This window comes from Hyaloscypha bicolor (assembly GCF_002865645.1).
Source record: "Hyaloscypha bicolor E unplaced genomic scaffold K444scaffold_55, whole genome shotgun sequence".
Taxonomy (NCBI): Eukaryota; Fungi; Ascomycota; class Leotiomycetes; order Helotiales; family Hyaloscyphaceae; genus Hyaloscypha; species Hyaloscypha bicolor.
Window position 1 is genome coordinate 260,961 of NW_020194557.1, and position 27,254 is coordinate 288,214.

At 49.5% G+C, this 27,254-nt stretch overlaps 10 protein-coding genes across 10 annotated transcripts; 7 read left to right on the top strand and 3 right to left on the bottom strand.

Moving 5' to 3' along the window:
• Positions 1–612: 612 nt before the first annotated feature.
• K444DRAFT_651918 (uncharacterized protein) lies at positions 613–2,367 on the bottom strand. The gene is made up of 3 exons (XM_024885748.1): positions 1,725–2,367; positions 1,361–1,675; positions 613–1,292 (listed from the first exon to the last, which is right to left on the bottom strand). The coding sequence occupies exons 1-3, from the start codon at positions 2,063–2,065 to the stop codon at positions 740–742; spliced, it is 1,209 nt and encodes a 402-aa protein (XP_024738841.1). The 5' UTR covers positions 2,066–2,367; the 3' UTR covers positions 613–739.
• A 1,313-nt stretch (positions 2,368–3,680) lies between these two features.
• On the top strand, positions 3,681–5,744 carry K444DRAFT_611160 (amino acid transporter-like protein). Its single transcript, XM_024879890.1, has 3 exons — positions 3,681–4,096; positions 4,152–4,569; positions 4,616–5,744. Exons 1-3 carry the CDS (start codon positions 3,814–3,816, stop codon positions 5,673–5,675), a joined length of 1,761 nt encoding a protein of 586 aa, XP_024738842.1. The 5' UTR covers positions 3,681–3,813; the 3' UTR covers positions 5,676–5,744.
• A 1,087-nt stretch (positions 5,745–6,831) lies between these two features.
• K444DRAFT_586711 (uncharacterized protein) lies at positions 6,832–10,170 on the top strand. The gene is made up of 2 exons (XM_024877990.1): positions 6,832–7,621; positions 7,666–10,170. The coding sequence occupies exons 1-2, from the start codon at positions 7,015–7,017 to the stop codon at positions 9,789–9,791; spliced, it is 2,733 nt and encodes a 910-aa protein (XP_024738843.1). The 5' UTR covers positions 6,832–7,014; the 3' UTR covers positions 9,792–10,170.
• Positions 10,171–11,268: 1,098 nt separating this feature from the next.
• Positions 11,269–11,673, bottom strand: K444DRAFT_525769 (HET-domain-containing protein; the record flags this gene model as incomplete). The annotated part of the gene is made up of 1 exon (XM_024874477.1): positions 11,269–11,673. A coding segment is annotated over one exon (405 nt), but the record flags the coding sequence as incomplete, so codon positions are not given.
• Positions 11,674–12,776: 1,103 nt separating this feature from the next.
• Positions 12,777–13,298, top strand: K444DRAFT_627981 (uncharacterized protein; the record flags this gene model as incomplete). Its single annotated transcript, XM_024882869.1, has 1 exon — positions 12,777–13,298. One exon carries the CDS (start codon positions 12,777–12,779, stop codon positions 13,296–13,298), a length of 522 nt encoding a protein of 173 aa, XP_024738845.1.
• A 1,278-nt stretch (positions 13,299–14,576) lies between these two features.
• On the top strand, positions 14,577–17,532 carry K444DRAFT_662118 (uncharacterized protein). The gene is made up of 5 exons (XM_024886658.1): positions 14,577–15,087; positions 15,137–15,536; positions 15,582–15,847; positions 15,901–16,658; positions 16,727–17,532. The coding sequence occupies exons 1-5, from the start codon at positions 15,023–15,025 to the stop codon at positions 17,053–17,055; spliced, it is 1,818 nt and encodes a 605-aa protein (XP_024738846.1). The 5' UTR covers positions 14,577–15,022; the 3' UTR covers positions 17,056–17,532.
• A 554-nt stretch (positions 17,533–18,086) lies between these two features.
• Positions 18,087–18,777, top strand: K444DRAFT_611163 (uncharacterized protein). The gene has a single exon (XM_024879891.1). The coding sequence runs from the start codon at positions 18,375–18,377 to the stop codon at positions 18,654–18,656; it is 282 nt and encodes a 93-aa protein (XP_024738847.1). The 5' UTR covers positions 18,087–18,374; the 3' UTR covers positions 18,657–18,777.
• An 874-nt stretch (positions 18,778–19,651) lies between these two features.
• Positions 19,652–20,391, top strand: K444DRAFT_359287 (uncharacterized protein). Its single transcript, XM_024872163.1, has 2 exons — positions 19,652–19,715; positions 19,764–20,391. Exon 2 carries the CDS (start codon positions 19,781–19,783, stop codon positions 20,381–20,383), a length of 603 nt encoding a protein of 200 aa, XP_024738848.1. The 5' UTR covers positions 19,652–19,715; positions 19,764–19,780; the 3' UTR covers positions 20,384–20,391.
• A 408-nt stretch (positions 20,392–20,799) lies between these two features.
• Positions 20,800–23,994, bottom strand: K444DRAFT_525349 (uncharacterized protein; the record flags this gene model as incomplete). Its single annotated transcript, XM_024874439.1, has 2 exons — positions 20,800–22,079; positions 22,119–23,994. The coding sequence occupies 2 exons, from the start codon at positions 23,992–23,994 to the stop codon at positions 20,800–20,802; spliced, it is 3,156 nt and encodes a 1,051-aa protein (XP_024738849.1).
• Positions 23,995–25,276: 1,282 nt separating this feature from the next.
• On the top strand, positions 25,277–27,211 carry K444DRAFT_611165 (HET-domain-containing protein). The gene has a single exon (XM_024879892.1). It carries the CDS (start codon positions 25,352–25,354, stop codon positions 27,026–27,028), a length of 1,677 nt encoding a protein of 558 aa, XP_024738850.1. The 5' UTR covers positions 25,277–25,351; the 3' UTR covers positions 27,029–27,211.
• The last annotated feature ends 43 nt before the right edge of the window (positions 27,212–27,254 follow it).

Sequence of the window (27,254 nt, forward strand, 5' to 3'; positions counted from 1 at the left end):
TTGGGGACTCGGGGTCTTGAGGAGGGTCGGGGTCGTAGACTCGTAGTGGCGCGCGGGTACCTGCTTACATGGGAACTTATAGATACAGTAAGCTTTGGGTGACAATTCCAAGCTTTAAAGTATTGATTGAAAAATCTCCTATCTCGCTTGGTGGCGGCACCGAAGTATACATTATTGATTTAATTCTAAGATTTCCTAGAAAGGATAATAGGTTGAAATTCAGGGGTACTAGGGTCGGTTGCTGCATGCTCGAGTAGGGTTACAACTTGCCACACGTATGCGAGTATGCGAGTATGCGAGAATACGAGTTGTGAATTTATTGGGAGAGATTGGGAAGACAAGACTGAGATCAAATTGCACATGCGAAAGGTGATGGAAATAAAGTGATGAGGTGAGGTGAGGCGAGCCAATTCCGGGTATTGGGGTGGGCCTTGGGCGATGCGGGACACAGACAATGTCAAAGCGAGGGGTTCAGTGGAAGAGAGTGGATCTTGTGATACTTGGGAATTAAACCTCGGTACGGTAGCTCGACAGATCAGGAAGAGACAGCCGGAATGGGAAGGGTTGAGGCGGTGACGATGGAAAGAAGGAGTTGGAGAAATTTTGCAAGGGAGGAGAAGGAAATAGTTGGTATCAAATGTCTATCTACTCATCTCAATTCCGTCTAGAAAGGACCGCGAAGTCAAGCATGCCCAATGCGCAGTTTGCAATCCATTTCTAAGACAATACCCCAACAAATCTAAACTTCACCATCTTCGACTCTGATATTCCACGTCGTTGCCACCCGAATCGCCTTCAACTTCGCCTTCCCCGGCACCCCAGGCAACGCCCCATTCTTGCTCCCCTCCATACTCCTCTCGCCCCCCACACTCCCACCCCTTTTCAAATCCCCCATCCCAATACTCTCCACAGTAACGATTGTCCCATCCTCCTTCTTCCTTAAACCCCCCCCATCATCACTTTCGCTTCTCATAAGATCCTCATCACTACCCCACCTATCATGCCTAACTCTGCCCACCCCCTCTGCTACCCCGCCTTTAACAGTGGTCTTGACGTGGAAACCGCCGCGTTCAGTACCGTGCTTATATTTCGTCTTCTTGTATCCACGATCCTGGAGCAATGAGACGAGAACAGTGGCGTTAGAGATAAATGTCGCGAGTAGAATGTCCATGGATGCGAGGAGCGAGCGTGCGGGCTGGGCAAAGCGCCGGTCGATGACGACGGGCATTGCATAGGCTGTGAAGCCTATGCTGAGGAATGGGAGCGCGAGGCGGCCGATGATGGATGCTTGGCTGTTTTCTCTCTGTCAACCCTGTATTTCTTTCTATGGGTGGGAGGGGAATCAAGGAAAGGGACACACCTTTTAATCGGGAGTCGCGATTTCAGGATCATAGGGATGGGAAAGATAATTAAAACGAGGTTTGTAGCAATGTTTAGAATCCCCATTGTGAGGAGGTGGGCGGAGCCTTGGCGGCATTGAGGTCCTGGATCTGGAACTACTTGCCAGTAGTGGGAGAAGGGTTGGCAAGCTCCTAAATCAGCAACGATGGTTGTTACGAAAGTTACGGCGAGGAAGATGTGTAGGTAGCGAAGATAGTGTTGGTGGGAGCGTTGCCAGACGGATTCTGTGAGGGTCCGGAGGAACATCGATACACTGAATTTGATTGCCCAGAGACTGCTTCTCGTCGGTTTCTTGTTGGAGGTGCTGGAGACTCGTGACTTACTATGCTGCGTACATGACTCTTGAAGCCAGAACCATTTGGCTTCCGATCTGTCTGTTGTGGATAGCCAGTGGCGACAGCGTGTCGGCCACAGTATTGTTGGTCCCGTAGAGGAGTACGACGTGTGTGAAAGCCATGCGAATCAGGAGGGGGATGATAGCCAACAACATGATCCCATCTTCCGCGAACAACTTCTCAGCGCGGACATATCGCCCGATGACACGAATAAAAATAATGGCAATGGCATACAATGTCGACCACCAGCAAGTGAGAAGAGTGGGCTTGACGTCTCTGAACGACTGGAAGTCCGGGGGCTCATCAACAAATCGTCGAAGAAGATCCATTGCTGCTAGGCGTGGACTTCACGAGGAAGTTCGAAGATGGTGAAGAGGAAACGGGAAGGGAGTTTGCGACAAATTGAAGGTGGTATCTTGGCATCTGTACAGTACGCACTGGAGTGAGAGCTCGATTCACTTCAAGTGGCGAGGAGGGTGAAGACTTGCAACGCCAACACCATTGTTCAGTTGAAGCTGGGACAATTGGCCCAACGGTACGAATCTGGACTTGCTGCTGGACAGACGGCCGACTCAATGGAGTGACACAGCATGCATAATGAAACTTGAAGAAGTTGGGGATATGAACAGAAATAGGGAGAAGCAAGGATTTTCATCCCTACAAGGCTCACTGTGGGCAGGTCCAAGCCCACTTGAGGCAGATCAATGCTGGCCTAGCCAGGTACACGCAATAGTGCGAACCCGGATGCTACTCGATGCCGTCCCAAGAAATGAGCCTTTCGCATCTCCAACCACAGGCAAGGGCCTGCCCGGTGTCGAGTGAGGTCCTGGGTGACGTGAGGTTGTATGGCCCGGCTTTACTGCAACAAAGCCACCCCGGGAAGCGAAGAAGCGGCAAATCACAGCCCCCTGTCGATGAGGGCCTGCAGCCTGCAGGTCCAGATTCCAGAAGTGGTAGATAACCAGCCGCCGGGTCACCGCACCGCAACGGAACGGGTCGGCGAAGGGGACGTTCGAAGACTTGCTGGGCTACTACTAAAGTACTGTCACGTTTAGTGTTTCTAAACATGTGAGCTAGCGACCCCTTTCCCTATCCAGGTCGGCCGTCCATACAATACTCCGTAGTCCATACGGAAGCGCAATTGCAAAGAGCTGGGACCTTCCTATTTGAGCGTGGTGAAGCCTTCCCCACGCGTCGCGGCATGCCGAGGGCGATGGCGTGCCGAATCTGCATCGACCACCCAACCTTGGCAAGCCATCGAGTCGATGAGGAAGGCCGGCAACAGAGCAACACAAGGTGATCGTGGGCGCTGTTGGGGGCTTTTCTGAGATGAGCGCAGGAGCGGCAGCCATACAACATCGTAGGTCACGACTTGCTTTGGTCGGCCGGTGCACACCCTGGGACCCCACGGCGCTTGGTCTGCCAGTCGGCTCGTGATGGTGGATGTTGCTCAAGTATCCTCGTGCTGACCGGGGGCTGGCAGGGCTCTGGCAGGGCTCTGGCGACATTGCAAGGGTGGCGCCGCCACAGGAAACGTCTTTGCCCCCAGCCCCTGCACGTCAACTGTGGCCTGTCAAACTCGATTCGGTGATGGGGATGGGGGGCGGATGGGGGAGCACGGCATGAGGTGCTCGCCGCTCGCATGTGGCTGCACAGTGCACCGAGAATTGCTGCACGCGATGTCATGCCATGGCACGCCTCACCCTCAGGTTACCCTGGATTCCTGGGACCTCCCAGGCCGCCCACGGTCCCGCCCGTTGTGTTTTGGTGTCTCTCGTTCCCTCCCCTCCTCTCCCACCAGCTCCCCGCCATCATCCATGCCTTCGTCGTCCGTTTGCGGCGGGAACGCGAGTGCGGCCTCCCTTGGCGCTCTCAAACGGCTTAACGTGCCTTTTCTGTTTCGTTATCTCAGGGCACATGCCTGGCGGCATGGGCCCACGCCACCTTTGATTGAACTAGCGGAAATAGATCAGCTTATGGTTGGCATCAAAATTCCAACCTCCCCCACCACACACACTTCACCTCTTCCACAATCTATATGATGTTATAGACGCTACGGCTTTCACTCCACGCAGCAATGGAGATGGACGACTTCACCATGCAGAAACCGAAGCCCTATCCAGGGTCGACGTCGACCAATGCCCCGCTGCTCACGCGACCAAAAGGCACCAAGAGCTTTTTGGCCCCCAAAGCCTTCGACAGCTTCCGATCTGGCCCAGATCGATCGTTTGCTCCAGCGTTGGGAGAGAATGGCCGGATGTACAATGCTAAGGCTGCGGCTTGGAACACCGCGCATACGCCTCTGGTCAGGAGGCTGAAGGGACGCCATCTCCAGATGATTGCCATCGGAGGCTCAATTGGTACGTGTGGACCGCCGATCTCACGTGAGAGGTACGTCTAACAAAACTGGCTCAGGTACGGGGTTATTCATCGGCTCTGGAGCAGCTCTGGCGACTGGAGGCCCGGCTTCACTCTTGATCTCCTTCATCGTGATCGGAGCCATCCTCTTCTGCACAGTTCAGGCTCTCGGCGAGATGGCCGTGACCTTCCCGGTGGCGGGCTCCTTCTCTGCTTTTGCTACGCGCTTTATCGACCCCGCCTGGGGCTTTGCCAGTGGTTGGAATTATGCCATGCAATGGGCTATCACGATGCCTTTGGAAGTCATGGCTGCAACGATCACGCTGGAATATTGGAACTCGTCGATTCCCAGTTGGGCCTCGATCACCCTTTTCCTGGCGATTATTATCTCCATCAACTTTTTCAGCGTCAGAGTGTATGGCGAAGCAGAATACGTTTTTTCAATATTGAAAGTCACTGCCGTCATTGGATTCATGTACGACTCTCCCCATTCTCCTTCGAGCGAGTTCTGACATTCCCAGAATTCTCGGCGTAGTCATCAACTGCGGTGGCACGCAAGACAGTGGATACATAGGAGGCATGTACTGGGCAAACCCAGGCGCCTTCCACAACGGCTTCAAAGGCTTCTGTAACATCCTCGTCACGGCCGCCTTCTCATTCTCCGGCACCGAGCTCGTGGGCCTGGCTGCAGCTGAGACGCATAACCCTAGCAAAGCTCTCCCCACGGCCATTAAGCAAGTGTTTTGGCGCATAGCCATCTTCTACGTGGTCTCCATCGCGATCGTAGGCCTCCTAGTACCCTACACAGAACCCAAACTCATCAACCCCAACAACATCTCCGCCAAAGCCTCCCCATTTATCATCGCCATCGAATCCGCTGGAATTCAAGGTCTCGACTCCGTCATGAACGCAGTAGTCTTGATCGCCGTCCTCTCCGTAGCCAACTCCTCCATGTACGGCGCGACACGCACGCTCCAAGCCCTTGCCGAGCAAGGCCAAGCACCCCGCCTCCTGGCATATGTAGACCGCAAAGGCCGCCCCCTTGTCTCCATTGCCTGCAGCGCTGCTATTGGCCTCCTCGCCTACCTTTATACATCTTCCGTTCAGGGTCCAGCATTTACCTGGCTCCTCGCGCTCTCCGGCCTGTCATCAATCTTCACCTGGACCAGCATCTGCTGGGCGCACATCCAATTCCGGAAAGCTTGGATTCTACAAGGAAACCAACTCTCCGATCTGGTCTACCAGTCTCCTATTGGGGCTGTCGGATCGTGGATCGGCTTCTTCGCGCTCCTGCTCATCCTAGTCGCGCAATTCTGGGTCGCGATCTCCCCAGCCGGCAGCTCCGCAACCACACCCGGCGCACAAGCGACGAATTTCTTCGCAGCGTACTTGGCGATGCCCGTCGTGTTGCTATTTTACGGGTTCTATAAGATCTGGTATAGGACAAAATGGGTTAGAGTGAAGGATATAGATTTGCAGACGGGGAGGAATGAGTTTGAGACAGCAGGAGAGAGGAGGCAGTGGAAGGAGGATATGGGGGAGTGGCCTAGATGGAAGGTCCTGTATAAGACACTTTGTTGATTGGATTGATGCCGCTTATTCTCTTTCTATATACTAGGTTTTCTCAGAATAGAGAAATTCTCGATCCTGCTTCTTCTTTCAGATTTGCTGCTGACGCCGTGCGTGATGTAAGGGGAAAATGTAAAACGACCCCCGTCCTCCCAACCCCGGGTGTCGATTGGGGCAGAGGTGTTAACGACTTGTAATTGGCTACCAAAGCTCTTTAAAAACCTTAAGTTAGATTTTTTAATATAAGTATAAGCTAGTATATTATAGCCCTTGTATTATAATTACATGCCTACTAACCTAAAATAAAAAGATTCTTTAAAATAGTATTTTAATTTAAGGGAATTTATTACTAATTAATTAGGTTCTAATTTTTGAGCCTTATAAGGCCCTATAAATTATAGGCTTATAGGGCTCTTATATCTAGGTTTAGGGACTTATTCGCTAAATTTCTAGACTTCCTTAAGCTTACTTTTAGGTTAAATTATAAAATGTTACGTAGCACCAATCACGTGGTGCCACTACACGTGACTCAGTGTGTAGCCAGTGCTTTTAGCCTGGCAGGCAGCCTTCAGCTCAATTCAAGCTCTTTACCACCACTGCAGTATCACCTTATCGTGACATAAAATAAGAAATTTTTTAACTTCTTTAATTTAAGAGCTATTACTAATTCAAATTTTATAAAAAGTTTATATTTAAATAGCTTTTAATTAGTACTATAAGGAAATGAAACAAGTATTAAATTAAATTAAAGAAAAAGCTAGAGTTTAGGTATTCCTGTCCGAGCGCCTCTACTTTGGGTAAGTGGCTAGTCTGGCCCCTAGTCGACATCACTAACCCTGGTAATCGACACCCCTAATCGACACCCGGGGGGGCGGTCGTTTTACATTTTCCCGATGTAAGAGGGCAAAATCTCCAAGAAGTGACTTGGAATGCCGTGCTCCAAATTCAAGTGCCATTTTCCAGCATTCTAAACGCGTGAAAACCTTGAGTCATTTAATTAAGGTTATCGTTAGAGGTTCGTTTTCTTTACTGGGACCAAGTTCCGGGGGGGTTTTACCTTCGCGGCTGGAAGAACGATTCACCGAGACTTGCCCCAGAATAGAATCCCTGCGACAACCGTTTACGTTGTCTTACCTCCCCCGTGCACCTTCGACCTAACAATTCGCATGTGAATTCAAACGATGATCTCTCCACATGACAACTTACAAAATCTTCACACAGTCGACATCCTGTTATCCCCAATCCCCCCTTTCCGATGATTCCATAACTGCGCCTTCAGATTCACGCCTCGGCGCATAGAAATGGTTAATCCAGAGCTCTTCAGCTTCAACCATCCCTCGGCAGAGCCGCAATGCCTGAGAAGCTAAAGGCTCCATCTCTCCAGCAATCGCATGCCCAAAACCTTCGAGATGGCGCGCTCCGAAGGCTCTCGAGATCACCGCATCCCTACTTCCGACAGAAATTCGAGTTAGCACATCTCTCCGAGGGGTTCCCCTTGACCACCCCGCCAACACAGTCCCAGTCGCGCTCAACACGCCCGGAAGACGGGGATGAGCAGGATGGCTCAAGAACGCAGTCCCGGAACTACCGGGAGTCTACGAACAGCGAGAGTGGGACAGAGGCAGACGATGAACATTTTTTGAAGGGTCTCCCTGCACCGAAGCTACGTCCGCACAAAGGTCTTAGGGGGCTAGAGGGGAGTCTGTCCAGCTCGCCGAGCCCGCTAATGTCACCCGCCATACTTGATGAAGATCCTGCGAAGATACGGAATTATCTGCGGAGGTCATCGGCTACGGTTTTGGATGAAGGAGATGTGCGGAGAGCGGCGGAGAAGCTACGGCAGAAACGGAAGGTGGAAGTCTTGAGACGAGCTACGGAGGGTGCAATATTGTTCTTGGTGGGCTCGATATTGTGTTGCGACTTGGACGTGCGGAAACTCCTACGCTTGTGGAGGAGAGGTGAGTTTCAGAGCATTGGAGAGGAGTTGTGCTAATGGCCGCAGAATTTGTTTGTCAAGCTTTGATCATATCATCCCTTGTTGCCATATACCCTCTACGATTATTAAGACATCTCAACCCGTCACGGCCATGGAAAAGGCCTTTTCCACTGGCCCTCCCGGCTTCCTTCGATGCTGCGCCTTTGCTTTATCCACCAAGTCTGACAATGCTCGTTTCGATGGTCCTCTCCAAAATAACTCCCATTGGACTTTTACCAAGCATTATTCTGGGCATATCCACTCTTCCGAGACATTTGATCCCTTCTACTGGAGGAATAGGAGGCTCCAACACCACGCATTGGTTTCTCTCCTGTATCCCACTTCTAGTACCCAAAACTTTGGCCACATCAAAGGTCATTCACGACACACAAGAGCAAAATATTGCATTGGCTCCTGAGAGCTTAGTTCTCCTTCAACCATTACATCAGGCACTATGCGTGACTTTGAACTATCTGACTACGACCAGTCTTCTTCCAGCAGAGTTACAACTTCTCTCAGTGTCTTTGATTGAATTGCTACTTCTAGCTTCATCTCCACAAAATACCATTTTGAAAGCACTCCTTTGGGGTGGTGGAATCGGTGTTCTAATCAGCTGTGGCCATGTGCTCAGATGGGGAATTGCACTGGCCAGGGTACCGAAATGGCGCTTCAGGCGAGCCGGAGAAGTTTCGAAGGGGAAGGGGATAATATTTACGCTGAAGCCGCTTTCGTTAATGCTTGGGGCCTCGGTATACGTCAAAGATCCTATTGTGGCGGATACAAGTAGCGATGAGGAGGATGTTACGGAATTGCTTGCAGCATCGCCAAAGCTCAAGCTCAATACCTCGATGCCTTCCCCACAGACTGCAGAGCCGGAATCTGTGTCGGCCATTGAGCCCAAAACGAAGACGAACTCCCTTTTTATGAACGGCTCGGCCAGAATGGGTGGGGATCGAAGCTTTTCAGCCAGCCGGAGACATACACTACCTACTCTAAATTTCCTTCCTACAAGGTCGAGCAAGAGGACTCCGTCGGGACGCAGGAAAAGAGCTAGTTCATCGAGCGTTCGGGCTTTCTCTTCTCTCACCCAAAAACAAGCCACGATACGAAAATGGCTTTACGCAATATATGTATACATCTGTGTAGTGGCTATCATTCTAGTCGCTATCAGAGAATACGTGGGAAATATAGCATTGAATGGAAATGAACCGGTTGGGTGGGCTCTGGGATATCTATTCGGAGATCTGCCATGGTTCAGAATGGAAGTCGTTAGTTACAGTCTCCAACGATGGATTTGTCTGCCACCAAGGAGTGGCTTGGAGTATGAAGAATCATGCTACCTTGGATGGGTGGAGCACTTACGACACGCATCTTTTGGAGAAGCGAACACTCGATTGATATTATGTGCCTACTGGCTGGCAATCATTATCGTCGGTCTGGCGATCGTCTTCCAGCTATCCGCTGTCTACGAAGTCGACACGAGACGAAAAGTCTTCCATTTCATGATGGTAGCAATGTTACTTCCGGCAACCTACGTGGACCCCACCTTCGCAGCCCTAGCATTGAGCCTGATGCTCGCAATCTTCCTCCTGCTCGATCTATTCCGAGCCTCTCAGCTTCCACCACTGTCCAAATCCTTGGCATATTTCTTAACCCCTTATGTGGACGGGAGAGATCTCAAGGGACCGGTAGTAATATCCCACATTTTCCTCCTTATTGGTTGCGCGATTCCGCTCTGGCTTTCTCTCGGCTCGCTCCCCAGAAGTGGCAAAGGGTACCTTGAAGGCTGGGAAGTCCCAACGAGGGAAGTCAGCATGGTGTCCGGCGTCATCTGCGTCGGTATGGGCGACGCAGCAGCATCGTTAATCGGCCGTCGCTACGGCCGCCACAAATGGATCTGGGGAGGCGGGAAAAGCATTGAAGGCAGCTTGGCGTTTGCTACTGCCGTGGCACTGGCGTTACTTATGGCAAAGGCGTGGCTTAGAATCGGTGGGTGGCCCGCTAATAACGAGGATTCTTGGGGAAGAACGATGGGGAAGGCGGGCTTTGCGGCAGGAGTCGCGAGCTTGACGGAGGCAGTGTTGACGGGTGGGAATGATAATGTGGTTGTTCCTGTCATACTGTGGCTTTGTGTTAAAGGGTTAGATATTTAGAACAGGATATTGATGGGATATAGAATCATATCTCGAGAAGTTACAACGTTTCGAGAGAGAGAGAGAGGTGGTCGTTTTGGCCGACTTGGCTTGCTACTACCCGCGAAGTCTCTCGGGTAGATAATCGCAGTGGAAGATCCAGGATATCACGAAGGTTTTACTCTTTGTCCTGAATAGTATTAGGACATTTTACGGACGCAGTATGAAATAGCTTTGCCTCATCCTTTCGACTTTGTTCTGAGAAGATCGGATGAAAAGAATCTCGCTTCGCTATACCTTTACTCTACATCTGAACTGACGGTTTTGGAGTGTTGGTTTTCAACGGATACGGTCTTCGGTAGCAATGCCAGAAGTTTGCAAATCCCAAGGCGTGTATCACTGGCTCTCAAAATATTCGAAAATCTTGCAAAGGCAGCGTTGTGAGAACATCGCGCTGCTCAGCTGCGGACCCTCTCATGCTTTCAACTGCACCGGTTCCGATAATGAGCCAGTCGTTGCCATATCTTCGAAGGATTAATGACTGGTTGAGACGAATCCAGCAAATAGCATCCCCTTCGCGAGAGTTCTTAGGGCATCTACCCTCCAAAACAAGGTTCATGCCGGAGCAAGAACGACCAAATCCGGTGAGCTTTGTTCTGCGGTTATAAAATTCCTGGATTTCATCCAGCAGTACTCCTTGGATGGTCAAAACTTTGCGGGTTTTATCCAGGAAAGGTCTGGCGGCCGCATGCATCGCGGAGAATACCTCCGGAGAAAGGGCTAGGCAGTTATGGATTCTGATCCCAGCCCTTGGGTGATCCCATAGTGGAACCCAGGTTGGGACATGTATATTTGAGGGTTGGAGGAAGCATGCCTTACATCCAGCTCCATCGTCGCCGAGGAAATCGCGGAATTCCTCGCTGTCTTCGTCACCTGATCCACAGTGACTGAGAAATTCGAGTGCCGGGGTCGTTGAATTCTCATTCGCCAAATTCGCAACTATAATATCTGTTGAGACGTCGTGAAGCGTTCTTCCATAGTCTGGCACAATCCAATCGGTATCTGAAGCGATTCCGAGCAGAGCATACACATAGTCGACTTTCATTGTAGCCTCATAGATTCCTCTGCATTCGGCCAATGCAGTGACCAACGTCAAAGGCTTTGTGGCTCTCGAGTGGATGTCCTCTGACATGGAGCGCAATTTAGACAATGGACGGCCTCGACGCTCATACAGGATGCCGAGCCTCGGAGCGCTTATCGGTTCCTCCTTCCAGAAGGAATGAAAATGATCCCACGGAATAATGTACGAATACCACAGGAAGGTCAGCCTTTTCGCGAGAACAGCTTCCTGTATGATCCACCGTCTAGTCCACCATTCCAGCTTCATTATACAGTGCAACTGAACACCGTTGCGATTGCGTAGGACCTGCGTTCCAGTCCTATCTGCTGCTGCCGTCGTGCCGGCAATCTTGTCCAATTTCTGGCTGCTCACTTCAACTCCGAGCCAAGCGAGGACCTCGTCGGCATTCCGATAGATATCGCCCATAATGTGAACTTGATGGCCCTTTTCTGCGATATCGTCTTGGTTTATACATATTGCGTCAATCCACCATGGTTTGTCTATATAGCCGATGGCTCTCACATGACGGAGCGCAGCGGCGAGATTTGTGGTAACATTCATTTGGACACCACTGACCATGATTGGAATGGTGACCTTTGGATCACCCCAGACGTACGATAAAGCACGGTATGGCTGGTCCCCGTCCAAAGAGTCGAGTGAGGCGTTTTCGAGTGAGCATTGTATTGTAGCCTCGCTGGATATTGAAGGGAGAACAGTGAGGAGTCGGATATCAGTCTTGTTGCTTTCCAGAGGAACATAAGGAAGCTTCGAAGTGCTCGACATGTTGCTCATAGAAATTAGGGGCTTATTGCATGTGTGTAGGAGAGTGGCCTTCTGGATGTTTGTGTTGCCGTGATCGCAGTTTAATGTCCTTTGGCGTTGAGGCCCCCCCTAATTCGACAGGTTTTAGCGACACGACCCCTAGACCTTCGACTAAAACAACGCTAAATTCGCGGGAAAATGTAAACGATCCCCCCCCCCTCCGGGTGTCGATTGGGGGCCGGACTAACCTAAAGTAGAGAGGAACACCAAAAAATCTAGTTTTCCTTTAAGTTTGATTTACTGTATAAAGAATTATTATAATTTAATTATTTTTTTATATTATAGAAAGCCAGATTATAAGCTAATAGAATATAGAGTTTTTATTATATAATAATTAGTAGATTTAAGAAAATTTAAAGAAGGTAAGGAAAGTCGGAATTTTTAAGGCACTATGAGAGCCTGAAAATTTAGCGATCAAGCGCCTGGAACTAATTTACCTCGTGCGCAATTATCGCCTCGCCTGTTCCACGCCCCAAATTAGAGCTCTTATATATAAATTTCCTTATACCTATATTAGGAAATCTGATTCGAGAGAAAGACTTAAGTAAGTACAAGCAACTAATTAGGCATTATTAAAACTCTAAAATCCACTGATTCATATAATCGACACCCGGGGGGGGTGTCGTTTTACATTTTCCCAAATTCGCCTTATAATTCGCTTCAGACATCATCATTCACATCATCTCATCTTCATGTCAAATGAATGCCCTCACTTCTACACCCTCTCATAACAAAGCTTGATTGTACCATTAATCGGGGGCTGATTACTTGAGGCATATATCTTGCATACATTTTGATCTTGAGCGAGTTCCCCTTCGAGCCTAACTTCTCGGCCTGCTCGTCGCTATTTCCCAGCCTCCATGCAGGGAAGGTTGCAGAGCGCCTTGCGCCCGATTTCGGCTTCGTGAGGCTGAAGCAGCACAGCGTTGTAATACGACTTGAAGAATGGTACATTCCGATATCTGCTTCCAGGCTTCACATCGACTTCACTCGCAGAGGTAGCAGCCAACCCAAGGAACAGCAGCTGATATCTGCCTACTTTTGTTCGCTTCACTCATCCCACGATGCCCTTCTCTTCCCTTTCTTGCTTTGTCTTTGCTGTCTCAATTCTCATCGTCCAACTTCCTTTTGCAAGTGCCGGTTGCGCAAATTTCAGATACATTTACTACGCAGTGGGTGTTCCGTTTGAATTCTACACAAGATTTAACCAAAAGCCGGACTTTGTTTCTTGCCCTTCATCTTCAAACCGCTCCCGCCAAATTCTCCCCTGGGGTTACAATATTACCGTCCCACCCCAACTCAACGTCTCTTCGCACCAGTCCTTCAACGATTTCAACGCATCTAGCGTAGATCACGAAGAAGACACCTTATATATCTTCAATCAAGCGAGCGATGTCTCAGATAGCGAGAGTATCTTCAAGTTCATAGCCGATTCCTTTGCCGGAGGCTTCCAGGTCATTCAAAAATTGCTTTCGACTATAGTCAGCACTCTTAATATCTCGGTGGCTCAATTAACGTTGAATCTCGCGGTTGAGATGGGATACAACTTAACGCTCTTTTTCAAACCGTTTATGACCTACACGTGAGCTGCGTTTGACGGTTGCGCTAATAAGACATTGGATGGGTTCCCGATAGAAGTTACTTCGCCCTACTTTACGAAGTTTGGTCTCAATCATTCATATGAGATTACGGTGCTTGCTGGTCAGTTCTTGGTAGAGAGAGAGTGTCTGAATGACTACGTTCCCGCAAGTTCCACCAAGAAGAATTCGGGGATGGCCCTGAAGATAGAGGCAGCTTCGGCGGGGGCGTTGATGACTTTGGGAGTTCTGGACACGATGGTGTTATGAGGTATTGACAAGGACTTTCAAAGAGGCCTCTGCTGTGCTAGGCTTCCGCAGCGACGTCTCTAGCACGGATCTGAGAATCGTTGGATGTTATTATCTAAAATTGATTCTAAGCACTTATGTTAGGAATTACGCCGTTGAACCAACCAACCCAAACCGCTCCAGAACGCATCTGCGGTAAACTTGTAAAACTTTGCTCGTTAAAACCATAAAATAGACCATCGATTGGATAGCAATGCTTTCATTATTTAGGAACCCGTCGCACTACGACACTAACAGTATATTCGACAGGGCCACCCGTGGCATTTCCAACCTCCCCAGCCATTTTGAGGAAGAAACACTAGAAAATTGCAAAAGCAATGCGAGCTGAGATAGAAAATGCTGCACAATTACAAGGGCAAGAAAAGGGACATGTTGTTATCGTGACCGGTGCCATCTTGGAGCCTCAAGGCTGCGTTTGCCGCTGAGGCGAGCCTAGCCCAGTGATCACATTTTCTTATTCATTCAAATTAGCACCGTTTTGTACAGCCACGCCAGAGGCCACGCGATTTGAAGGCATCTTCAGGCTTGCATCCAAACCTTTCAGAGTCGTTTGGAGGCTGAGTTGGTGAGTACGGTCATGACGAGAGAAGGGGAAAGAAAAGGAAAGGAGAGATTGTGGAAGTCAATTTTTGAGGCCCGAGTGTATGCACTAGAAGGGTTCGCCGGCCAAACGCGCAAACCGCTCAACCGCCCACTTCTACCCCTGTCGGAACACCAAAAGTTTTTCTTTTCTTTTTTTTCAAAATGCTTAGAAAATTTCGAAAACTTCGAGAATGACTAAAGTGAGGTTGTAAACTACGAATTTCGACTTGTTTTCTTTGTTTTGTGGTGTGGTTGTGGTGTAATAGAATTTTTGGGCGGTTGAGTGGTTTGGGCGTTTGGCCGGCGAACCCTCCTACTCCAAAAGCGGCATAGCCTCAAAAATATCTGTGGCCTCGTTGGGAATCCTGGGTTTCCAACATCTTCTCACAATCCAGTCTGTATTCCCAGCTTGCAATCTTACGCAGCAATGAGGTACCACGAGACATTTTGGCATGACTCAAGACGTCCCTACACCAAAAGCCGTGATTGGTAGGGCCACGACAGCTTTAACGCCAAGAGACCAAGCAAGGCAAGCCCCTGCATCTTACCCTCAACGTGCCTGGAGTCCTCAAAGATGGGATTTCTCCACTTTCTGGATCTAGTCCGGGTCTGGAACCCCCCACAAATGTATCCCTATGCGATGAGCTAGATCTTGTTTCGCATTTACTTTTCTTTTTCTATTTCTATATCTCGAATTCCCCTTTCCCGAAGCACCACGGCATATATTGGAGTTGGTGATCGACGGTCTGAGGTGCCCGTTGCACGAGCCCAACAGAACAGAATACGAATCCGTTGACGAATACCCCACCTTTGGTTTTCTCTTCGTGAAGGACTCGTCAGGCATGCGGACAACCACCGGAACTCAGGTCAATGTCGGCCGGAAATACAAATCGAGGAAGGAAAGACCGTAAGTGATCATACACGGGGAGACTGGACAAGAAATTGACATTTCCAAGATGTGATGCGTGCCGAAAAAGGAAGATATGTTGCACAAGAGACGCATTTGAAAAGGACTGTTCACTCTGCAGAACCAGAGGGGAGACTTGCAAATATATTTTGCCACCTAATGTCAGGAGGAATCGACCGCCAACTGCGAGGCCAAGGGAATCGATGAGCAGCCCTTCGTCGACGAGCTCGATTCCTCCCCGTCCTATTCAGTCATGTGCTGTTGGCACAGGATCAGTACCCAGGAAGACTGCTCCGAGTGAGTGGATTTGCCAATTTGTGGGATTGAGTGGTGACCAGGATCCTTTCGTATTGAGACATTGCTCCTTCAATCACTTGAACTGTTACAAGGCGCCTGAATGGGCGATTTTGAGAGTAAAAGGGGAGAATGAAATACCCTTACACTTCACGGTTTGTCTTCCCTGTTTTCTGGGGATGCTTTACTAAATCGAGCAGGTCGTTCCAGACAGTCATCTCGATGCCCACCCGGATTATTATCCCAAGACAGACACTGAATCCGTTGTCGCGCCTCATGCAGACGAACTTCTTCAGACCTACTTCGATGTCATTCACGTGTCGTACCCCCTTTTAGATCCCGCTCGCTTCAACTCGAAGCCACAAACGGGAGATCCTCTTCTAGCTATCATGTACAACCTCGCCAGTCCCTTTTGTCGAGATGGCCCGCCGTTCTTCCAAGAGCTCTCTGACTTTGCTCACCAAGTGTAAGTAGTCTTACCCTCTCCATCATATGATATCAATACTGAGCTACTTCTAGTCTGCCCATCGAGAGACGGCACCCACGTCTCGAGACCATCGAAGCCTCGCTCCTCCATCTCCAATGCCACAGCACTATCCATCAAGCACCCATGCTTCCAAGCCTCTGGAGTGACATCGGCTCTTTAGTCGGCATGGCCCACGACCTCGGGCTCAATTTGGACCCCACAGCCTGGTCACTCACCCCTTCAGACTCGAATCGCCGCATTCGGATATGGTGGGCCCTCTACATCCAAGACAAATGGAGTGCTCTCGGTCTTGGCCGCCCTTCTTACCTCAATGAGGAACATTGCAACGTGCCTCTGCCGACTGTTGAGAATTTCTCGCACACCTCCCTTCATAACCAACCTCTCTCACTTACACCTGCAATTCAATTCGTTGCCATGGCCCACCTTACTGCCATTCTCTCGGATATATTGAATACTTTCTATACCTTGAAAGCGATGGAGCGATTCAAGCTCCTCCCGCTCGAAGTGATATTTTCCATTCTCGACGATTTCCAGAGGAGATTAGCGGAATGGAATGAAGAGCATCTTTGTCAGTTGTTCAATGTAAACACCTTGCTGGACAGCAGCGGGAGCGTGGTACTCGCGTTCCATACTTGTGAGATTGTGCTTTTCAGAGCTGTGTTGAGGTGTTTGCCTATGGGCAGTCCCGGATACGATGGCGTGAGGGAACAGAGTAAGGCAAGCTTGATGCATATCGTGGAGTTCGTTGAGAAGTTGAATGTGAGCAGATTAAGGGCGTTTTGGTGGAGTCGTATGTTAACTCTTTCCTCTCCTACTTGCTTCACCCCTTTTAAACAACCCGAGCTAATAAAATAAAAGCCATGACACGCATCAACTTCGCCCTCGCAGGAACATTCATGTTCTTCCAGCTCCTCACATCGATCACCACGCACGACATCGAATTTTGGTCCAGCACTATCTCGCATTATCGCTCGTTGTTGAGGCTTCAGAGCCATTCGTTCGATATGACGAGGTTGGCGTGCACGAGGATGGATTTGCTCGCTGCGAGCATGGGTGTGGACCCTCCCGCTAGAGAAGGTGAAGGGATGGGCGAAATTGGAGCTGACGGAAGGACGGTGGTACTCATGCCGGGCAGTGCGGAAGAGTGGATTGCGAGGCAGGGGCATGAGGGGATGTTGCTTTGCTGAGGTTGTAGAGTTTCGTGGAGTTTCGTGGGCAAGATGAGTTAGTGGAAAAGTTTTATGAAATACCGTCGTCGAGGTTTGAGATGCGAGTTTTGCACGTTCGACCACAACACGCTGGTTTAACGGCGAATTTAAAACGACTTCTTGCCAGAAAACACGTCGTGAGGTAAGAGAAAGAGCAAGACGATTGTGGACGATCGCGGCTGGGAAGCTGTATGACTATGCATCAAAACGATCTCCTAGTTCAAATTTCGAGAGCTCGACGCGGTTTGACACATCTGGCACTCACAAGTTCGTGGAGTAGTGGATGCCTCTCATTGTCAAATCCAAAATTTGTCGTCATTTTGGCATCACAAAAGGACTAGAGAAAAGCCAAGGTGACAGGATAAAACTGATGTGCTTTCAAAGAGTTATATGCAGGGAGAACAAGCGTTGTACCAATAGTTTGGTCACCTCACAGTTGCTAGTTTTGCTTTCTTCTGCTCCAGATATTTTTGGCGTTCTGGTGGTTGTTCATTACGGATAGCCACAGCCTGCCTTAGAGTTTTATGAAACTTTACATATGAGTGCTATACATCCACCTTTAGCTTTCTTGGACTTTGATTTCCCGTTATTCTATCCTTTGATACGATGCTGTCTCTTTGGGGTATCATCGCACGTGATCTGGGTTCCAACATTTTGGTACCTACTTTAGCTAGGCTTTCCCAGCTTCACAACCATCATCCCTTCACCACGAGGTCCGAAGAAATAGTCCTTCACACTTCCTCTGCGCTGCCGTGCCGCTTCATACAACGGCCCAAGCATCAGCATGGGTGCAAATACATCAGCCCCCGAAGTCCACACAACGACAAATCTAGTCATGGTCCCAACTCCTCTACCTCCTGTGGCCTATCGCGACGACCCCTCTCTCTCTCTAAGCGCCAGAAACGGAGGAGGTTTGAAAAAGGGGGTCGTGCAAAGAAGTTTCGAAGGCAGAATCATCCTCGACTCAAATCCGGTCGAAGCTACTAAATACGCACAGCTTGAATACATCAGCGAATCACACTGGGGAGACAAGGATAGTCGCATGGTATTTTGGGCCAAAGGTTGCAAGATCGAAGGAGCCTTAGGCCTCGGAATGGTCAGTCAAACAAGCCCAGATCCCGAGCAGTGGGTATGGAGCGCGTACCGTGTCATGGACGTGAGGGTCGATGTTCAGATGGCGCTGAGGATCGCGAAAGAGACATTCGAGAGGTTGTGAGACAGAGAGAGGTCGTCGAAGGTGGTGGTCTATTCGAGCTCGAGGGAAGCCCTCATGAGGATTCAGTGGGGGGACTTTTGTCATGTTGGAGGGAAGGAAGATTCCAAATGCAGGTGTGAGCGTGGTTTTACGAGGCTTGGTTGCTGTGAATATCTTAAAGAGACTTGGAATCGAGGGGGAATTGAGATCGATTCCTGAGGGATGCGAGATTGAGGGTGTGCTGGAAGCGGATTGTGCTGCTGGTGAAGAGGCCAAGTACATACCTCCTGCTCGGGGGCCTGATGCTTTCATCAACGATGTCCAAGGGGATTACAAGCGGAAGAATAACGGAAAAGCTCAGATGCAGGAAAGGAAACAGAGGTAGCAGGTGGAAAAAGAGGCTGACAAGCGTGCAAGAGCTGAAAAGCGTCCCAGAAGGGCTCTCATATGATTCGATCGACGACGAAGGAAAGAATGCAATGAATGACCGCGCTTTCGACCCGGCAAAGAACACAGTGTAGAATAATTCTTTTCACAGTGATTCTGCACTTGCTCACCACGTGTTCCTTCGCCATTAAACATAATTCACCGGAATCTCGGGCTCCGGCTACAGCTCCAGGAGACTTAACACAGCCAACTTTCTTAATTGGCACACCAGACAGCTCTGCCTGGCCCCAATGCCCCTCAAACACTACCCAGCACCGTCACAAATCCGTAGCCTCCAACTACAAGAAACACCTCAATGGGCGACTAGCACCTCGAGTCCTCGGGCTTTATTTTCCATCTCTCGCTTAGGTAGTACATGTTCACTTGCTCAAAGAACTCTCAAGAAGATTTTAATACTAACTCAACTCCCAGGAACCCCTCCTTCTTGAAACTGGGACGAGGACAAAAGGCGTTATAACTCCCAGCACTGTTTCCAGAGCTTGTCTTCGTCTTAAGCTATATTTAATATGACATAACACCACCTAAAAGGCTGCCAATGCAGGACAACGAGGATACTCAATTCAGGTACGGAGGACGATGTACTGGCATGTGTCCGTCCAATTACGCTTTCTTAGCGGGACATGACCGAAATCAACTTACCATGAGTCAACACCGTATTCGGTCTATGATAGTGTGAGAAGTGGATAGATTAGATTAGATTAACGGCCATTAATCTAATCTATTCACGAAAAATACTCATTAATCATATTCGAATCACGCATTAATCAGATTAATGCGCACGTGATTGGCTAACCCAATCGGGTAGCGCTCCGGGCACTCCCGCCCTAGCGCTACCTCGCCACCCAATCAGAGGGTGGCGAGGCTTAGTAAGCGAGCTAAAGCTTAACTGGTGTAACGATACTTCTATAAATTAATTAATTAATCTGATTAAATTTTTTGCACACTGGTCTATGAGAAGACAAGGTGACAAGGAGTCACTTCTTGCTAACATTTGACTGTAAGATTACCTCTAATATTCCCACACTATCCTTAATAACGAAAGCAGAGTATTCAACGAGCACCATGCACCTCTCTACTGCCCTACTCCCACTCATTGTCACCACTTCCACTGCCTACACATTACCCGTCGATTGCGCCCCAAATGGCGGTATAATGACAACGCCAACCTACGGTACGACAGGCGCAATCTTCACAGTCTGTGCCCAAACCACCATCCACAGCTCCCCATCCCCAATCTACACCGTTCTAATCGACTTCCATCGCTACACCGCCTGGAACACGTTTGTCTACTCTGTTGACGTGCCCGCCAACGTCTCATCTGCTGAGGACGTGTACGTTGGGATGCCGATGACATTGCACACCTTCGGTCTCGTACCCGTGGTAAACAGCACCTCGGATGAGCGGATTACATATCTGGAGCCAGATTCTGTGCCGTCTTTCATAGGATGGCGTTTCGATCCGGGCGTGCTGGGCGGATTGCTGATGCAGGCTGAGCACGTGAGTCTGCTCCTGGATTTGGGTGATGGAACGACGAAGCATATTAGCTGGGAGACTTATTACGGGGCTGGAGCCCTGACGGTGCTGGCGTTGAAGGGGAGTTTGCAAAAGGAGTTTGTGGATCAGGCGAGGGATTTGAAGGCCAGGGTAGAGGGATTATTGTCTTGAATGGCAGCACGTGTTTTACCCCTTTTGAAACGAGGTGGAAGTTCGGGGTAGAACACGTGATTCCCGCCAGGAAGCTAATGCGAAAGATCTCAAAGAAACGAGGAAGAACATCCCACACCTCACTTGAAGCGCCCAGAAAGGTAAAGGATAGGGTTCGTATCGTATCATCATTCATATCCTCCACTCTTCCCGGTATCTCAAAAATATATACAACCAAACCTCCTCCAAATCCCCTTCCCAGTGCCATGCTCGCTCCGAATAATGATACACGATCATCCTCCAAATACGCTGAAATGCTAATAAATGCCGGACCCAACGCCAATGAATGCCCCATATCTCCTTACATATATATATACCCATTATATACACTGGTCTAGAACCGTTCTACCCATAATTAGATTCCCAAGGGAGAGAGGTCACTGCATGACACTCTGCCTCCACCTCTCCACCATATCAATCTGCCCCTGATTCAGCGGCTGCATCATGCCCATGTTCATGCCATTCATCGCCATACCCGGCATATAGCTCATCTGCATCCCCGGATACGCCACCGCATACGGATTCGCAAACATCTGATTTCCCCACATCGCCCCATTCACATTTCCCACGCCCAAACTAGGCTGCGGGAACATCGCCTGGTTGCCATATCCAAAACCCCCATTCCGCATCTGCATCTGCTGCTGAGGGGGCACAATACCACCCTGCCCATCATTATAAGTCCCACTCTTAAATCCACCACTGCTCGCACGCTGGTGATGCCCAAGACCAGCGCCCGCGATGTTGAAATCAAACATCGTGCTCGACCTCTGCACGCTAGCTTTTTCATGCAAACCCAGCAATCCACCAACTGGTTTCTCGTAAGATGCGTTGCGGCTTGCTCCCGCTGACGGATGGGCTTGCAGAATATTGGCCATGCTGCGCCTTTTGCTAATCTCGGGCCGTTGTAAGGGAGGGGTATCGCCAGCTGCTGCTCCGGCACCGACTTCCTTCTCGCGTGCCGCGCGCTCGGCTTGTAAGCGTTTGCGGCGCTGGCCGAGGGTTTCTTCTTCCTCTGGTCCAGCGAAGGTGGAGATTTCTTTCCCTTTTCCTTTCGGATCTTTTACATCGAGCAGGTCCCCACCGAATTGGGACATCAGCTCGGAAGTGAAATCCCCGGATACCGGTCGGGCTGAGGGCAGGCCATTATCGACTGCTGCTTCGTCTTTCAACTGGCGGACTCGCTCGGCGAGCGTCTCGCCTTCTTCTTCAGGCGGCTGGGGTGAGGAGATGTGCATCTTGGTCGAGGCGCGGGGTATTGAAGGTCGGCCTTGGAGTCGGTCTCGTCGGCGGCTCAGGGGCTCATTGTCTTCCATATCGCGACGCTCCATGAGGCCCATGGGTCGATTTGGATCCCGGACTTCCTTTTTGGCGTAGAGCATGGCTAGCGGGATATCTTCGTCGTTGTTCATGCCGTCTTCTGGTTGCTGAACAGAGGAATCTTCCCAGGCAAGAGCAACGCGCTTGTGTTTCCGAGACTTCTGTTCGACTTGTGCAACTGCATCCATTTCGAGAAGAGTTGAATGCATGCCATTGGGGAATGACGAGAGTAAGGGGCGGGTTCTCTGCTTTTGCTGTTGTTTGCGTAATTGGAGTTCAGCGAGGAGAGTGGTTGGAGCACCGTAATAAACCTCGTTATGGCTTTGTCCCTCATCAGATTCTGCGTCATTATCTCCTTCTCCATTTTCCTGCAGTGGACTTGTGTCCTGTTCATCTTCCTCGCCATCTTCGATTGGTAATCTGACCTTGCTTTCTACAACTCCCGACATCGTAGCCCGGCTTTTCTCCTGATCTGAATTGAGCAAATCAGTGCTGCTTCCCCGCCTTCCACGAAGAAGAATACTAAATGTGCTTGTACGTTTCTTCGATGGTTCAGCCAATGTAGTGCTTGTCCGACTGTGCTTCATAGGTTCTCGCCCATACACTTCAGCTCCAAGGTGTCCTGCGAAGGTGTGGTCTGTGAATGCTGTCACAGGTGCATATGCTGAAGCGTCAAGAATACTGTCCAGTGTAGCCACAGCAGATTGCTCCTTTAATTCGACAGTTTGATTCGCTGCTGGCAGTTCAAAATAGGTGCTTGCCCTCAGCTGCGGTGGCATATGTGATAGATCCTGCGTAAGCCGCCTTCCTCCCATGCTTGCTCTCTGATGTTGTGGAATATATTCCTGCTGTAATACCGGATCATCTTCTACCAATTCCGTCGCCTTCTCGTCCTCGAGCACATCCGGAAGCCACACTGCGGATTGTCGAGCTGCGGGAGGTATACTGCTCAGAACTTGTGATCTTCTCTTGTCCTTTGCCATTGAGGAGGGATTTTTCGATAACTTTTGTGGGAGATTCAGCATCATTGGGACTGGTGCCGGATAATAAACCATCTCCTGGCCGGTACTCGGATCTGCATATGATTGTGGTCTCGCCATCGATCGATTCCCTAAAAGGACCTTCCTCTGCGTATCATTCGAATTGTTCGACTCGTCTCCGGACACTGTCCTCTGCTGAAGAGGAGCCGAGTGTATGCCATCAAAGTCTGCGAATATCTTGTCATGCTCAAATGTGTTGGTCGATGTAGATATTGTGGGCCAATCCTGCACTTCGTTCGCCATCGGAACTTTTCCCTCCACTGCAGGGGTTTCAAGAAGGTTGGAGCTTGGTTTCGCAAAGGTTGAAGATTCTTCGTTCATCCCGGCGATTGATGCTGATTGAGGCATTGTTGGCGAGGTGGGTGGTATCGAGGAGTCCTTGTTGACAAAGGAGTCGAGAGGCCGTCCTTCAAGCTCGGGCTCAGGACGGGACCCGAATCTTGACCCTTTCGACATTGAGTGTCCGCGGCCGCTGCCTGTCGTAAAAGAACCGCCTGGCGACATTATGTACCCTGCAGGGGAGAATCCGCCGGATCGTGCTGCAGAATTGACTTCGACAATCGAGGAAGCGTTGGAAACCTGTCTTACCACCACTGGTATGCTCTGGGAAGACAACAATGAGGATCTGCGGCTGTCAGAGCGCTTCTGTTGGTCGTGTAATTCTTTTATAGCATCTTCAATGGAAGAGGTCATGCTCAGTCGTTCTGCTGTCTTCTCGAGATGCTCAATGTTGCTGGTGTAAGCCCCTTGAAGAGTCTGCAGATCTGGCGTCGGATGCCGTAGTGCTATACTCCGTCCCGAGGCCGTTCGCAAAATTGACTTCGAAGAAGTTGGTTGTGATGGGAATGTTGATTGGGCTGTGGCTGAATATGCTGGGCTGCCGGGTCTGCGAGTCCGTGGTTGTGGAAACCGGAGCTCAATTGGAAAGGTTTCACTGGTCGGTAGAGTGTGTTTTCGCTCCGTCGACGGGGCTACTGGCATGTCCTTTTCTTCGAAATCACCCTCTTCTACCAAAGAATAGCTTGCCGTTGTCGCATTTCTATTCCTGATTCCGTTGCTGGGTCCACGGCTCCTCCTGTACCTTGAATACGAGGCTCGATGGGGCGGAGGTAGTGGCGGTATTGAAGCGAGCCCAGTTGGCGACGCAGCACCAGTCGAATCGTCGTCGCCATCGCCGTCGAGATCATCCTGCTCAACAGCATCGTAAATACCCATCGTGGGTAGGCCAAAGGTCATGAAGCTGGCAAGCGACGCGTTTTGGCGGTGGTAGCCAGTGTCGAGTTCCAGCTTCCCAGTGTTGGGGGCCTGCCCGAACTTTATTCCCTCCTCCCTTCCTTTCCTCGCCCGATCCTGCGCGCGGCGGATTTGGTGTGGATGGCTGCGCACTCAGCAACAGAAGCAGGGCAAGGATAATTGATTGCGCTGTTGCGGTTGCCCAGAGGTTAATCTCACGTATCTTCTCCAGTGGCCCACTTTGTCCCTCTCTCCCACCCAAAAATGCCAATCAGCGGGTGATATGCAGACCCTCGATAGCTGCAAATCTCGCTGGTGATTCGACCCTGCAGCCGAACCCGATTCAGTCATTCAAGTCATGCCTATCTCGACGTAATACGAAGTACGGTAACCGACATCCCTGCGAGGCGAGAATCCCTATCATTTTCAACACTTGCCACCTAAATCACAAATATCTCAGTTCAAAATAACATAATTCTATTTACAACGCTCTAGTCTCATTCTTAACTATCTCTTATTCCTACTTATGTATTTTCCTCCAAATAATTTATATAGAGCTTGATTGATTATACTTTGATTATCCATTATTGTTACGTGGCACCAGTCACGTGGTGCCACTGCACGTAATTTAGCGTGTAGCCAGTGCATTTAGCCAGGCAAACAGCCTTCAGCTCAATTCAAGCTCTTTACCACCACTGCAACAACCACCTTATCGTGACAATTATGCTTTATGTTGTGATCTTAAGATATGCTTTTTCTATGCTTTAATAATATTCTCGTGGCTTAAAACTCAAGGAAGATTTAGGGAAAATGAGTCTAATTATTGTAGAATAATTCTTTTGGACTTATATTAAAAAGGAGGAAAGTTTCCTGCAAGAGAGTCGGGCGATCTGTGAAGGTGCGAAATACAGCTCGGCTATATTTGCTATTTTCTAATTTTAGAGCCTCAGGCATTAAAATCAACGGTAGCTGGGGTGGAGAAAAATGGCCGTTCTGCCTCAGGCCTCGAACCCAGCTTCCCCACTCAGACATAAAAGTTTTGCTGCGCCTCAGTGGGCCGGTTCAAGTCGCCAGCCACATTGATGCCCGCATGTGGTCCGTGCCAAGGACAAGCATCCACTCTGATCTACACCTTTTGATACTCTTTCTACTCCGTCTATGGCGACCAGCGTACATCGTCAACGACCTAAAACATTGTGCGACTCAATACACAGACTCCAGAAAGATGGCAGAATCAAATACACATATAAATAGTAGATGCTTTACCTATCAATCTCTCGGCAGCAGGCGAGCGATCAGGCTGATCAAATTTCTGCCTGGCACAACCCCGGTATGCCAGATGTTCAGCGTTGAAGTTGAGAAAGCCCCACCGTACATCGCCCTTTCATACACCTGGGGATCTAAATGCCTGGAAAGAAAACTCAAAGTCGATGATTGTGATCTCCCGATCACTAAAAACTTAGCTGAGGCGATCGACGAAATTTTTGTCTTCGTAAGAGAAGCAAGGTTATCGTTCTGGGCCGACTCGGTATGCATCAATCAGACAGATGTTCACGAGCGAGGCAGACAGGTGCAACTTATGAGTACGATATATCGGTCAGCGGAGTTAGTCTTAATCTGGCTAGGACCGGCTCAGGATGACAGCGACATGGTGTTCGATAAAATTAAGGAATGGAAATCAAGATTTGATGAACTGAAGCTGCAGCATGGTGGCTCCGATGAACTAGCAGTTACAAGCATCACTAGCGAAGATTCGTTTTTCTTCGGTCCCCACGGATCACATGCGCATCGAGTACAAGAGGCGTTCCGAATGATATGCCGTCGAAGCTGGTGGAAAAGAGCATGGATAGTTCCGGAGGGAACTGTGGCAAGTCCTGCGAGAACAGTATTGTTCTGTGGGAGTCGCATGATAAATTGGGAATGCCTGCGAGCAGCGTTACAGATTACTCATCATGTCAGCCATTATCAAGAAGAGGGAACGGGCTTGAATCTCGAAGACGGAATGGCGATTCGACTTGATTCATTCCGGAAAGAGAGAGAAACCGGCGGAATGGTTCGACTATTACAAGTCCTTCGAACTATGCGGCCATATGAGTGCGAGGATCCTCGGGACAAGGTATATGCATCTCTCGGCATGGCGATGGACACCGTCGAAGACGACATTGTTCCAGATTACACCAAAACGTGCGCAGAGGTTTACTGTGAAGTTGTACGCTTTTCAATATCATCATCACGCACCCACTCTTTGGATTTTCTCGGCCATGTTATGAGATCGTGTCCGGGATCTGTTTTTGAATATGAGGCTGACAACACGTTGCCATCCTGGGTTCCGGACTGGAGATTTCAAGCTTCGTTTTTCCCATTGGAGAAGTTTCTAGATATGGATAGTTTTGTGACCGAAGGGGTCTATAATGCAAGTGGATCCCTCTCTGGCGAATGCAACACTATTGAATCTGCTCAGTTACTCCTGCAAGGATCCATACTTGACTACATTACCGAGGTATGGAGAGTGTGCGAATGGAACCTATCATTTGGGGGCTTGACATGCGAGCAATCATGGATGCCGACAGAACGAGACTCGAAGTATGCTACTGGAGGAACCCTCATGGAAGCATATAACCACACTCTACTCGCAGATGTCGGGAGACAGAATTATGACAGGGATGGTGAACTATCACGCGGTTGTGCCGTCGACTGGGAACTTCTTGATATGGATAAAAGTAAGATGACTGCTCTAGAGCGTCAGAGGCAGAGCTGGATGCTCATAGATGTGAAGGCAATGACTTTTGGGCGAAGATTATTCCAAACAAGTCGCGGATTCATTGGACTGGGGCCTGCAGCATGCAATTTAAATGACAATGTCTGTGTCCTACTCGGAGGGCAAGTACTCTATGTGCTGAGGGAGTATTGCAATATCGGCTACGAGTTTATTGGGGAGTGCTATGTTCATGGTATGATGGACGGTCAAGCACTGGAAGATGAATCATTCTCTAAGAAGAAGTTTGTCATTGTGTAACTAGGCGTTGAAATGTTAGAAAAGCAGGTAGTTCTAGGCAGAAGTACCATTTAGCAATACCTAATAGGCAGTAAATTAGGGGCCTGGCAGGCAGCGGGATCGTTGGGTTATATATTGGTCTCTTATGTCCGGTGGTTTTATGTCTAATTCGTTGTCTAGTTAATCCTAAGATTATATGTCCACCCAGCTAATATACCTGATTTCGCAACAGTGCATTCGGCTTTTT